This window comes from Pyxicephalus adspersus, chromosome 6, assembly GCF_032062135.1.
Source record: "Pyxicephalus adspersus chromosome 6, UCB_Pads_2.0, whole genome shotgun sequence".
NCBI lineage: Eukaryota > Metazoa > Chordata > Amphibia > Anura > Pyxicephalidae > Pyxicephalus > Pyxicephalus adspersus.
The window spans coordinates 12,526,636-12,540,136 of record NC_092863.1 but is presented as its reverse complement, the minus strand read 5'-3'; the positions used below and the strand labels follow the sequence as shown (position 1 = coordinate 12,540,136).

Below are 13,501 nucleotides of genomic sequence, written 5' to 3'. Positions count from 1 at the left end.
TCCTCATCACTATTCCTGTTCTAAGTGAGCAGCACAAACATCATGAAAGCCTCCATGAGCTCTCTTATTAGCATACCTTCTAGATAAACCCCGCCCACTCCATACTCTTCCTCATCTGTAGCTCCGCCCTGCGATACTTTAACAGTCCGCTACAACTGTGTGTCACCTGACCCGACCTGCTGCTTGTTCACTGGCTGAAATAGTCATTGGGCGGTGCCTGTGTTTGGCGGCGTCTATGAGTGAAGTGAAATGGAGCCGGAGGTTTTAACCTTTACAGTCCCTACAGAAAACAATAAAGTCGTGTTTGTGTGGAACATTACGACCCAGCTCTCCGAGGGGGAGATATATGTGAGTCACGAAAGGGGTGCCCTAGCGGGTTTCGGAATTAGCGGGTTTTGTCGTAGCCTTGGGCGGGCCTAGGTGTATGCGCGTCCTCGATAAAGGAAAAGTGCGTGCCATGACTGTGGTAAAACCGCGTCCCCGATAAAGGACCGCGCGTGCCATGACTCGTAAAAGCGCGTCCCCGATAGAGAACCGCGCGTGCCATGACTGGTAAAAGCGTGTCCCCGATAAAGGACTGCGCGTGATATTGCCGTGGTAAGCGCCTCTCCATTAAAGGAAAGCGCGCGTCATGGCTGTGGTAAGCGCGTTCCCGCGCACAGGACAGGTGTGTGTGACCTGTGGTGAGTTGAGTATTGTACACCTGCATTGATATGAGGCTGTAGGTCCCCTGTGTATGGGGTTGTAATATATAAATGTGGTTAAAAAAGTGAATGCACTGACAATGTATTTCAGTGATATCTTTATAATAATAAATACCAGTACTGTAAGTGTGCAGCATCATAAATGGCATAATAACACCAGAAATGATGTGTACAGGGTACCTGTGCTTTGTGTTTATCCTTATCAGGCCTGGAAAATACAAAAAAAACTGTAACTTGTCTACTTCCAGGTGATGTTATTGCTGCAACCTTTGTTATTATTTCATATTATTATTTAATGCAAGAAGTTGAGTCTTTTTGCATTCTTACCCTGCAAATGTTTATTTTTGTATTGCTGATTGAGGGGTGTGATACGTCTACGTGCTAAAGTGCATTGCAATGTGCTGTGTGAAGTGGCTATGTCTCCCTTTTTTATTATAACACAACAATGGATATATCCATGCCGGTTCCTCCCGAGGTTATTAGGGGTTCCTTGAGCAATCAGCAGTTTGTGCCTCTCGGGGACACCAATGATCTTTTTGGCTATCTGTAAGGATGACATTCTTCCCACTGGCCAGCAATGTAAGAGGCATTCATCCTACTGACCACCATGCTAATGTAATGTGAGGTAAGGGGTTCCCCAGGGACCTGAAGGTTATTTCAAGGGTTCCCCCATGGTGGATAAACATTGGTTATCGGGTAAATTTCCTTGTACGTGTGTTGAGCACCACTGACCCAGGTCACCGGTCACATTCCAATGTATTTCCGCACACAGATTTCATACAAATGGAAGGGCTCGTTATCTATCATCCCCCATCTACAAAATTACCAAAATGCTATTAGTAGTTAAGGCACTTCAAATTCATTTTTTTAATGTCTGGGCAGTTGCAGAAAGCTATCTGTTGATCTGTCAGGAACCCAGTGAGCTCCTGGTTCTGTTTAAGCTGACAACACTGCTTTTATTTTGTTGAGATCCTAAGAAGTGTTGTCAGCCCTGAGGTCTCTTCTTCTGGACTACAAAACACCTACCCATCTCTATAACGATGGGTCAGGCAGGAACTGCAGCAGAGGAGACTATGACATGCAGCGATGTTGTCCAATAAGATGTGCTGAATATGTTTTGTTTATTTAGATAGAATGATAGACATTTGTCAGTTTGGAAGATATTCTCCCCTCATTCCCTGTCCTTGTGATCACACCACAAGAAATAGGTTAGGTGTGTTGTCATCAGGAAAGGATTATGCAAACCGCAATAGCAAAAAAAAAAAAAAAATTTAGTAGTTGCTTCTTTACCTTGCTGTCTTAAATAATGTGTTGTGTCTGTGTCCCCATTGGGGAGTTTCAAGACTTTCAGATGGCTATAAAACAGAAGCTCAAGAGCATGCTCATCCCCACTTTGTCCTAAAAAGAATAAAAAGTATTTGCTGGAATTATGCTTTAAATGCTAAGCTTGTTGAAAGCAGAACTAAACTCTATTTTTAGTAACTTGCATTAAAGAGGAAGTAAATTGAAAAACGCCAAAAAAAAAGAATTCACTTCAATCTCGCAGCGCAGTCAGTCGATCCGGAGGTGTCTTCCATAGGGACCTGTGTCGTCCTGGTATCTGCCTCTGAGTCGGCACAGCGGGTACCACCATCTTTGCCTCTTCTTCCGGGTTCTTTTTCCTACATCACCCAACCCAGGCGCGAGATTGGGTGACGTAGGTTGGAAAAAACTTTTCACAAAAAGGCTTCTTCTGTGCATTCCCGAGATGCTCGGGCATGTGCAGAAGAAACACCCAAGAGCCTCCGGATACGTAACGTAAGTATCCCGGGAGACTTTGTACTCCAATTTATTAAAAAGAGGGTGTTGCACTTAAAAAATAAATAACCAGAATTTTTACTTTTTAGAAGGAAAGGGTGATGTCTCTTCTCCAATAAAAAAAACTTTACCTGCCTGAATACATTTTTTTTGGAATAAACTCACCCTTTTCCATTGCAGGTGCCACCATCTTCTTTTTTTCTTCTATTTTCTATCTTTGACCAAGCGCTGGCTGTTTGGGCAGGCCATGGGATGCCGCGGGTATCCCGGCTTTCTATGCAATTTTTGAGAGATGAAGAATGTGATCAGGCAGGTAAGAATGTTTTATTGCAGAAGGGAAATTACGTGTCCCTTTGTGCAATAAAGACCTGACTGATCGCAAATTTTTAAAGTGGAATGTTCTATCTATTTAATCTGTGAATGTTCACATCGTTCAGTGGTAGAATTAGTCTACCACCAAAGGTTTTCCAAATTTCATGGCTGCACTTTCTACCTCCACTCGAGGGAACCACAAAGCATCGGAGTGGATCCATGAAAGCCAACAGCACTGGTTGTGAAGTGTGGCCATTCAAACAGGATTATTTACAGGACAGCTGTTCTTTAATACACTTATTCAGTATTTATACAATTTTTTATAATTTTGCTTTAAGTTGCCTCGTTCCCCTACCCAGCACAGACCAGGAGAGTTTCTAGTGGTGGTTGCATGCTTCTAAATTGGCCAGATTCTTTAGATCTGTTAGAATTGTTAAAAGAATATATATATTTTTTTAATTATATTTTTATTCCTTTTCAAAATTAGAAACAACAAGTACACAAGCGTAAAAGATAAACTATTAAAGACAAAATATATCTCAAATATCATAAAAACCATAGTAGGGTTGTGGATGGAATTTATAAGAGCTGGAGGAAAAGAGGTAGTTATTTAAAGGGCAACTTTTAATTATACATGAATCACAATTTTATATTTTTTATATATTATATAAAGCATATTTTTTTTCTATTCTGTATATTCCTGTTATGGTAGTAATGTGTTCTTACATTTACTTGTGTATCTACAGTTCTCCTTGGTGGAGGTTTTTTCTCAGTTTGGGCCTCTGTACTCTATGAAGCTTTTCCCAAACGCTGGTGTTGCTGATCCTGGTTATTATGCAGTTATTAAATATTTCTCATCACAAAGTGCTAAGAAAGCCCAAGCAGCATGTGACAAGAAGTCTTTGTTTCAGGACTCTCCTCTGAAGGTAAATATTTGATTTACTCATAAAAGATTGTGGTGTCAGGTTAGCACTTCATTGAGTAAATTATGTGCAATAGGAATGTAAATTTACTTTTATCTCATTTCAAAATATAAAAGAATTCCAGTTTTAAGTTGTTTTATACCAAATCTACCTAATTTTGTTGACTTTTTTTTACCAGTTGTTGTTACCAGTTGTTGAGACTTAATTCCTACAGTGTGGATGGCATGTGCAATGTGGTTTCAAAATGATTGTATCTGTGTGTGTGTTCTTTTGTGATCTGGAAGATTTGCAGAAGTTAAACTATACGCAGATGTAAGGCGCACAAATAATGCAGCTTTGTGATCATTATTACCTATTTTATTATATTCTATTTTAAAGCAAGCAATGTAGGTACCTGGATTTGACTCAGCCAGAAGCCCTCTTAGCTGTTAATAGATCCATATTTGATTGTTTATACTTGCTTTATCTATGCAATGGTGGCTGGGATAAAACCTGCTAAATGTTTCTTTTGTTTGGTATCGCTGTTCGGGAGGGGAGGTCTCTGGAGGGTTCCTGGATGCTCCCTGCCCATTTATTCAAGTGGATGACACGGTATCTCTTTTTTTGTAATATCATAGTATAGGTGAGCAGTGACTCACATTGCATATAACTCTTTTCCTTACAGGAAAGGTAGCTTGATATTTACTTTTTAGTAAACCCTAAAGAACCCGGGAGTTGGTCAGGGGATTTTTTTTTTTTTTCTTTTTTTTTTTTTTTCTCCTTTATATTTATCCCGTATTTCCTAGCCCTATCCTTCCCATCTCCTATCCAGGAAATCCCTCCCTATATTTTGCAAAATTGGTGCGTGCAGCTGCTACCTGTATTGTGGGCCTCTATGGGGCTTAAACTCTCATCTATTAATGCCAAAGGTCCCAATTCTCCAACCAAGCTCTCTGTAGTTCTGAATGCACTTAGTCGTTTAAGATGCCAAATTGCATTCAAGAAACTCATTTTCACCACAATAAAATACCATTGTTAACAAAAAAAAAACGACGGCTTACCATGGCTCTTTCCCTGATTCCATGTCCAAGGGATTTGATTGACAAATCCCTTCCCTGGACTCATGTCGCTGTACAGGCCAACCCCAATGGGAGATACCTCCTAAATAAGGCCAAGATTCAATCTCAACTGTTAACCCTGGTTAACCTCCACTTTCCCAATACCAATCAGAAATCCTACTTGGAGGAATTGGCCGAAGGTACATTGGCGGTAGGAGGTGATTTTAATTTTGTACTGGACCTGGCCCATGATGTGTCAAGGGGGCCATCACACTTTCCTTACTCCCCTATATGGCAGCTAAAAAATCTCCAAATACATCCCCCCACGGAGCGTGGTTACACCTTTTATTCCCCAGTACATAATTTACTCATGCAAAGATTTTTTCTTAGTAAAGCACGAGACACTCCCCCCTCATGCATTCTTCTGAGATTGGTACAATTAATTTTTTCAAATCATGCCCTGATTTCCCTTCATTATTTCTGATCTTAACCCTCCCAAATCCAATGGGCATTACCATGCGCAATACAAGTTAGGAGAGCTACACTCTTTCCAAGACATAGCTAACTCCTTCAGGGACTTATACTGTAAACTATATAATCTTAAAGAAAACCCTGAAACACCCCCGCCCTGCTTTTGTGATCAAAGTTTTGCAGGAATATTTGTGTTCATTGGCTCTTCCCACGGTGCCCGAGGAAGCTATGCCGGTCTTGGATGCTCCTATTAGTTCAGCTGAATTGCAAGCGTCACTAACAGAAGCACCTACTGGGAAGGCCCCTGGTCCAGAATACAAATGGTTTCTTGCTCAACTCACCCATTCATTAGGATCAAAGTGGGTTTTATATAAGGAAGCCATCACGCTATCGCAAACCAAATTCTCTACACCAATCTTCTCGGCTGATGCCTAGAAGGCATTTGGTTGCGTAGCCTATATGTGACAGGTCCTTACTTTTATAGGTATATCAACCTGTACCAATCAAAACGGAACACAAAGACACTACGTATGCGGATAACCTTGACTTTTATATAACTTCTCCGCAGGTAACTATCCCCAATCTTCTAAAGGAGCTCCGCCAGTATGCCCTATTTTCCAACTATAAAATCAACCTTCAGAAATCAGAAGTTTTGGATGTTAATTTACCTTCAGCCACGAGAAGTATTTTCTCCCTTTCTTTTCCATTCAAGTGGGCTCGGGGCTCCCTCCATTATTTGGGATCCACTATCCCAACCAATCTTATTGTTGATCTAATTTTTCTGCAACTCCTTAACACTATACGTAGGTATCTTCAAGGTTGGGGGCAACAAGCTTTTTCTTGGTTTAGGCATTGCAATATTTTAAAAATGAATATTATGCCCAAACTCTTATATTTGCTACAAACTCTGCCGGTCTACGTACCTCCTCACTTGTTACAAAAATTTTGGTCTGAATTTTTGTGGTTCATATGGAACACTGACATCCCCAGGCTTAGCAAATCTCTCCTTTGACTCCCGAAAGATAAAGGGGGTGTAGCGCTTTCAGGCCCTGTGCTTTATCACAAGGCTGTAGATTGGTAAGGTTGGAATGGGTAAGGTGTCTCTTCTCCAGTTATGTACTGCTGCCTGGTCTCCGCCAGAAAACTGGCATTTTTCGTCGTCACCCTTTGACGGGAGATACTAAAAGTAGTAGCGAAGTTTTTCTGTAGCAAAGGGTATTGAGACTTTTCCTTGTCCTCTGTCTCCTATACTTGGTCATCCCAAGTTCTCCACTAGTAGGAACGATATAGTTTTCAAGAAATTGATTGAGCAAGGAATTTATTGCGCTGTGCATTTCCTGCAGCCCTGGACTGGAGTTCAATAGGACAGGTACAGGAAAAACCATTTCCTTCCCTGTCTAGATGCTTGGAGGAGGATACAATTTCAACATTAATGTCCTCGCTCCCACTCAAACAGAATTTTCAATGATCTCTTACCCCTTTGAAGAACCTGTTTGAAGCAGGTAACCCCTTGAGGGGAGTGTTTGCCTATACATATAAAATACAACTAAACTCAAATGCCACCCCATGGGAGAGGGACAATAATATTACTTTTACGAGTGAACAAATAGACGTTATATTACATTATGAACATAAGGCTTCAATAAGTGACAAGTATCAAGAGACCAATCGCAAACTACTTACCAGGTGGTACAGAACTCCAGAGGTGTTGGCCAAAATGTATCCACATACGAGTTCGGTTTGCTGGAGGTGCGGTAAACACACAGGTACTTTACTGCACATTTTTTTGGAATTGCCCAGTTTGCCACCTTTTGGGCGGGTGTTGCAGGGTTTATTAGTAAATTGACAGAATGTTTGTGTTCTAGAGAAACCGGAGCTTGCCCTGCTTCATGTGTCCGCAATGTCAAGGAAACGATATAAATGCTCCCTGCTGCGCCATTTACTGAACGCAGCTAAAGCATGTATTCCACCATTGTGTAAAGGCTCTACTCCGCCTACGCTCAGACAGTGGGTTATCAGGGTAAACAACATACAATGATTAGAAGAATTAATGAAATCAGGGGATCAGTCATCACACCAGGCGCTTGGTTTTATTGGGAAGAATTTAAATGTTTTTCTGAGTATATACAGCTACTTCGCTTACCAACCCAAGATTTTTTAAGATCTCTCCCCGTACCCATTGTCCCCCCCCCCTCCCCGTCGTTTTTCGTGTTCCTCTTTCTCCTTTTCTTTCTTTCTTTATTCTTTCTTTTCCTTTTATTTTTTCAAAGTGTTTCATTTTGAAAAAAATCTTGGCACAATCAATGCCCATATATCACTAACCAGAACATCTATGTGGATTACTCGTTGGCTATATGTTTTTCTTGTACATAAAGATGTATACAACCATAACTTATTTCTCCATTGTATTTTGTATACCTCAATGTCAAAATGTAACTACATTTTAATAAATGTTTTTATACTGGTTTTGTACACCTTATCTGGAATTTTTTTTGTATATGTCGATTTGTTAGATGCATTTAAAAATTATAAAAGAAAGCCCTGTTAGCAGGGCTGAAGTGTGATAAAGAGAAGTGGCACAAAGAGTGCATACAGGTCATGTGCTGATTGGAGCAGAAAGCAGAATGTCAGAGAAATGAGCTCCTTATTGTGTTGCTTCTCTCTTCATTGTCCAGTTGCAGACTTGGGCAGTTCCATTATAGCCTGAACCTTATTGTTAAGCAATGTACATGTGTAGCATAACTGTCATTGGAACTTTCTTTTGCAATCGCATCCAGTGACAGACAAACAAATCACATCAGGTGGGGAAGGACGAGCGAGCCGCACCCTTTTGTGTCTCCTCTATTGAAATTCACAGATTTTTGCCCAGGACAAGCACGACCGTTCATCTTGTCCAACAATAATTTGACATGTGCATGCATCCCAACTTAAATACCCCCAGATACAGTTTTCAGGTTGCATGTTATTTGAGCAAATGTTATTCAAGATAATACTTAAAAAAAAAAAAAAAAATGCCATAAACCCAAATGCACACAGACACAACTTAAACTCCAAAATGTTTTGTAAAATATAAAAAAGAGTACACAGGCAACACATTAGTTAAACATTTTTGTTAAATGATAGCCATGGTCATATAATTATTTATCCTGCTCATGCGTGGGGATACTGAATTTGTATTGTTCCATCAGTGTTTATAGTGTGTATGGGCATACATACATGTGATCTTTGTAAACAGCTGTCATTGACAGCTGCTAGGGTGTTCTATTGCATGTTGTCTATAAAAAGAAAAAGCTTGCTGTTAATTTTTTTTTTTTGTTCAATATTTAAATAATCAAAAACAATGAAACATTATTATATAACAAATACATACTGACACTTAATTTGTTTTGGAAATGTCTGGTCATTAAAGTGTTAAAATGGTTTTGCATATAGTTATGGTCTGTCAACCACCTCACTTTCATAGTTTAAACATGTGCATGTTTTCCTCTATTTTACAGGTGCAGGTGTGCAATAAAAAGAAATCATTTCGGTTCAAATCACTTGAGCTTTATGGAAACAAATGCCAAGAGCTAGCTAACTATTACTTGGGGTTCAATGGGTGGAGCAAAAAAATAATTGCAGTAAGTTACTAGCACGTTTACTGTTAAATATACATATAGTTTTATTAACTTAGTAATTAGCTCATAGTAATTGATAAGCTTTCTAATGCAAATAAATGTTCATTGCCAGAGTCTGAATGTGTGCCATGTGATCTGAATCTTTCCAGCACAATTGTGTATTAAATCTAACCTTGATATTTCCTCACAGCTTCAGAATATTTCTGGTCTGGATGATGAAGCAGATGATGAAGCGAGTGCCCAGGAACCGGCAAAGTTAAGATACCTGTGTGTAGTTGAGGTGACCATTAATGACCATGAAATACGCAGCAGGGGAGTTGGTGTTGCTGAAGAGGTTATTGAAAAGCAGAACGGTACTTATCTGTGTTAAAATGTAAATTGAACAATTTGTCCTTAGTAGTATCTCTTGACTCCCATTTCCTGGAGAACTGTTGAGAGATAAAACATTCGCACAATGTTAAAAAAAAATAATTGTAATCCCGGTTTATTATTTTACTATAGCCTAAAATTACCTAAAGATCGCTGTGGAATAAAAATGTGGCAGCTGCCATTGCTTGAAAGGTCTGTTTTTCTCCTTTTTCTTTGCTTCCCCTTGAGCTGATTGGAAACAAGTATGCCACTACTGAGGTCAGAACTCCTGATCTACATACTTGTTCCAGGTCATTGGCTCAATAAGTAGTGAAGCAAAATGGAGAATGACAGGTCCAGATATTGAATGTGTATTGTGTGTGTGATTAAAGTAGCTTACCTTGCAATAGTACAAAAATCTATACATAATACTATGCCTGGAATAGAATCATGAGGAGACCTGCTGGAAAATGCTGATGATACCAAAGACATTATCTGTGGCCATATACAGATCCTAATTTCTTTACATTTTTGCATACTGTAGGCCCAACTGTTAAAGGTATAAGTATTATTATTATTACACAATATATATTTATATAGCGCCATCACATTACACAGCGCTGTACAAAGTCCATATGTACTCTAAAATATTAAAATAAATTTGTTTACTTGCTTTTCCAATAAAAATAGTGCACAGAGTCGTGTGCATCAGATTAGTCATAGTGTGAACTGATAAACCCAAGCCGCAGTAGGTCACAGAACTAGTGACCTCTTTTTGACAGCTAATATTTAAGGTTCTTGCTACTATTACTGCTCTTAGCCTGTCCTCTTGACCCATGGCTAGTCATTCAAACCGGAACCAAATTATGAGTTTATGTCCATTTTGAATTGTTCAATTTAGCCATTGCTGTTATCCTATTTGCTGCCAATACAAAAATTCCAAATCACTAATCGCTTAATCCACAAAAAGAGCCATCATCCTATATTAGCATATACTGTGTCTCCGGTAATGTTAGGCTTGTGACACCTAGCTAGTCTTATAGAAATTTTGTAAAATGTAAGTTTTTGTTTTTGTTTTGTTTTCAGACCCAGCAGAATTTCTTTCCAAGAATGCCAAAGTTCAGAAATATGCTGTTCAAAAGGCTCTCTCTAGTGCTTTTAAGAAGATTTTATTGGTAGTTTTTGGTAAGATTGGTTCATTTGTTTCCAATTCTTTCCTGTCTGAAAGAATAATTCATTCCATATCATACATTTTATGCATCTGTGACATATCTTGGTAAGGTATCCCAAAAATCTGGTCAAAGTTCTGGATAGACAGTACTGATCAGCAAACTGCATTTTACAGGAACAAATGAAAAACAAGTGATTTCAGCAACTTACCATATGATAAAGACTATAGGATATGCTCTCATCCTCCTTCTGTCTCTGAACAGTTTTAGCATGTGCAATAGAAGCAGGCAGGAATATAAATTTATATATAGATGTGTGCATAGATACATATTGTGTTTTTAGAACACACGGTTGTTCCGGCAGGTGAGCTTTCAAGTGTATTAATGTTAAATTTTAGCCAAATTCTAAATCATAAGCAGCAACATCTGGATTTCACAGAACTCCTTCTTTAAAGCTATATAAGCTGAGTAGTTGGTACTTGGAAAATTTATTTGGGACTGCTATACAGTAAAATTAATACATTGCTGTTCTGTTCCGTGGAGAAGGAAGGGAGGAGGTTGAGTGGATGGCACCCGCTGCCTTCTTTTCACAACAACAGGTGTTGGGTAACTAAAATCTATCGTGTACAAGACTTTAGACTTAGTAAGTCAGCAAAGTGTGAAAATAAGTCTCCTAAATCTAGAACAGAAATTTGTGTGGACACTGTTCTTTGAATTTGGCTTTTAGACAATGGGAAAGTTGCAACGGAATATGTACCTGATGAAGATGACACGGTGGATTGTATTACTGAAGAAGAGCTGCAGGGACTTATTCAGGTAAAATAGAAATGCAATATACCATTTTACCTTCATTAATATTATTGTTTTTTATGCTGACCTTATGTTGAACCTAAAGTAGCTGTGCATAATATTTAAAAACCAAAAAAAACTTTATTAAAAATAAAAACTTGATGTAAAAATCTTGAGAGTAAGGCTAAGTTCAGACAAATGGTCAACATCAATGCTTTTAACAGCTCCCATATTCTCACTTAAGTACTAGATGTCCTTGAGCGTTCAATAACACTTTTGACAGGTGTTCGCAACCAGTTGCTTCATGCAGTTGGTTACAGTTATTATTTTTATTAAACAGGATTTATGTAGCACCAACATATAAAGCAGCACTTGTGTTTTTTCACCATTGGCTTGCCCTTTTTGCAGTACATGCTGTTATACTCCAAACTACTGGAAAACGCATTTACATAGCTTGAAAACACTTGCAAAAAGCGCAAGTTATTCTATTCAAGTCTATAGCAGCAGTTGAGCTGCACAGCATTATTGGGCTGAATAAACTTGTGAAATTTGGTCAATGAATACAAACATTCATGATTCTTTCCACCCTCAGATAGTTACAGATGAAGAAACGAGCATTGTACACACAGCGCACATTCTGTTCTATGAGGATGGGAGGAGGGAGAATGAGCAAGCAGTACATGTTGTGCTCTTCTCCATTGATTGGTATAACGGTCCTTCTATTGGTCACTCATGGATTTGTCAGAACAGATCCATGAATGATATCTGTACACTTGGTCAGATTCTCACCCAAGAAAAATGCAACTTATTTTTATTGGGCTAGAATCATCTGACGTGTGTACATAGCCTTAGACTCTGCCCAAAAACACCAGTCTAAACTTGGCCTGGGACCATACACCTGTGTTCTATTTCTGCTTTGTTCCCTTACTAGGTCAATGATTTTACCTGGGCACCCCTTGACACAGGAGATGAAAATGATGAAGAACTGCTGGCAAACCTCAGTTTCTGCGAAGATACCTTGGCAGATGGGGAATAAGTGGATGTTTGTAAATAAATTCGGAGAAGCTGATTTCTGTAAATATTTTTGTTATAAAAAAAACTATAATAAATGTAATGTTTATTTTTCTAAATTCTGTTGTTTGACTTTGTTTTCAAAGATAAACTTGGCCACACAAATCTGACTGCTTCCTATTTAGCAAAGTCTATGCAACATAGAAAGTAGCTCATCAGAGTGTTTTTCTCTGCCATGGGCTGAGCGAGGGACAAGACTGGTAATTGTTACCTGATTGTAGAAAAAAGAAAAGTGTTTCCTACCCTGACATTCAACCTGTGCTGTGTGGCAGAGTTTAAATTCCAGAAAGTGATGGGGGGAAATATAAAGAGATTGATTGGTAAAACTCCCATTTGTGTATTTTATCTGTGCATTTGGTTCTTTTTCCTGGAGTTTAGATCTAACTTACAAAAATAGACTGTAAAATTTAGTTTTTTTCTGCTACTCTAATGTTAAAACCGAAGCAACCTAAGGCTGAGTTAACATTAAATTTGTTGTTCTATGTACACCTATATGCACTTGAAATATCAACCTACCACAATATGACAACAGTCAGTTTGCTCAATGTATCACCAATATTGATTATTTTTATAATTTTCATAAAACATAATACAACTTTTTAAACATATCAACACATTTATTATCCTTTACTTCAAAGAAATATGTTTAGTACTTTTGGTCTTCACATTGAAAGTGGAGAATGCCATAGCCTAACGTGAAGATATCTTGTGTTTATTTCAAACATCTTTTCACCAGTTTTGATTCTCGTGATCTTTGACGGACAACTTACCTAAGGAACAAAATGTTAAGTATTTTTCGTTTCCTTTTTTAAAAAGCGTTCCTTATGTTCCTCCTCACTCCCACACTATCCCCATCTAGACCCTCAAAACAATTCTGCATTGTCTAAGGTTGTAATGCCTTCAATTCCTCAGAAAAACCCTCCTCAGCCCAAAGCTCTACTTTACAGATTGTGGGGATGCCTCTTACCTTCTTGCAGACACCTGAACAGCTTGCTTTTCAGCTGCTTGTCTGCCAGAGGTTACATCCCTGCAATACAAACAAGTTTTTACACCGTGCTTCCCCCTTTTGTTTTTTCATCCCTGCCCTTTTTGTTTTATAAGTAGAGATTAGCAGATCTCCATCAAGCATCTTTGGACCTCCTAGAACAACCGTTCACAGCCCTATTTCTTGTAGCAGAATGGTTTTAGGGGTTCTACTGCAACCTGTTCATTGTTTCTAACCCCAAAGTGGACAACTCCCTACCTTGCATCTTAAAGGTTTAA

The 13,501-nt window shown here is 38.8% G+C and overlaps 1 protein-coding gene across 5 annotated transcripts; it reads left to right on the top strand.

The window, feature by feature from the left end:
* The first annotated feature begins 198 nt into the window (after window positions 1–198).
* RDM1 (RAD52 motif containing 1) lies at window positions 199–12,297 on the top strand. 5 transcript variants are annotated; one of them, XM_072414581.1, is made up of 7 exons: window positions 199–348; window positions 3,560–3,739; window positions 8,742–8,864; window positions 9,052–9,214; window positions 10,296–10,394; window positions 11,106–11,194; window positions 12,099–12,297. In XM_072414581.1, the coding sequence occupies exons 1-7, from the start codon at window positions 250–252 to the stop codon at window positions 12,201–12,203; spliced, it is 858 nt and encodes a 285-aa protein (XP_072270682.1). In that variant the 5' UTR covers window positions 199–249; the 3' UTR covers window positions 12,204–12,297. The 5 variants fall into 5 exon arrangements, with proteins under 5 accessions (XP_072270682.1, XP_072270683.1, XP_072270684.1 ...); XM_072414582.1 differs by lacking the exon at window positions 199–348 and adding an exon at window positions 486–667; XM_072414583.1 differs by lacking the exon at window positions 199–348 and adding an exon at window positions 530–683.
* The last annotated feature ends 1,204 nt before the right edge of the window (window positions 12,298–13,501 follow it).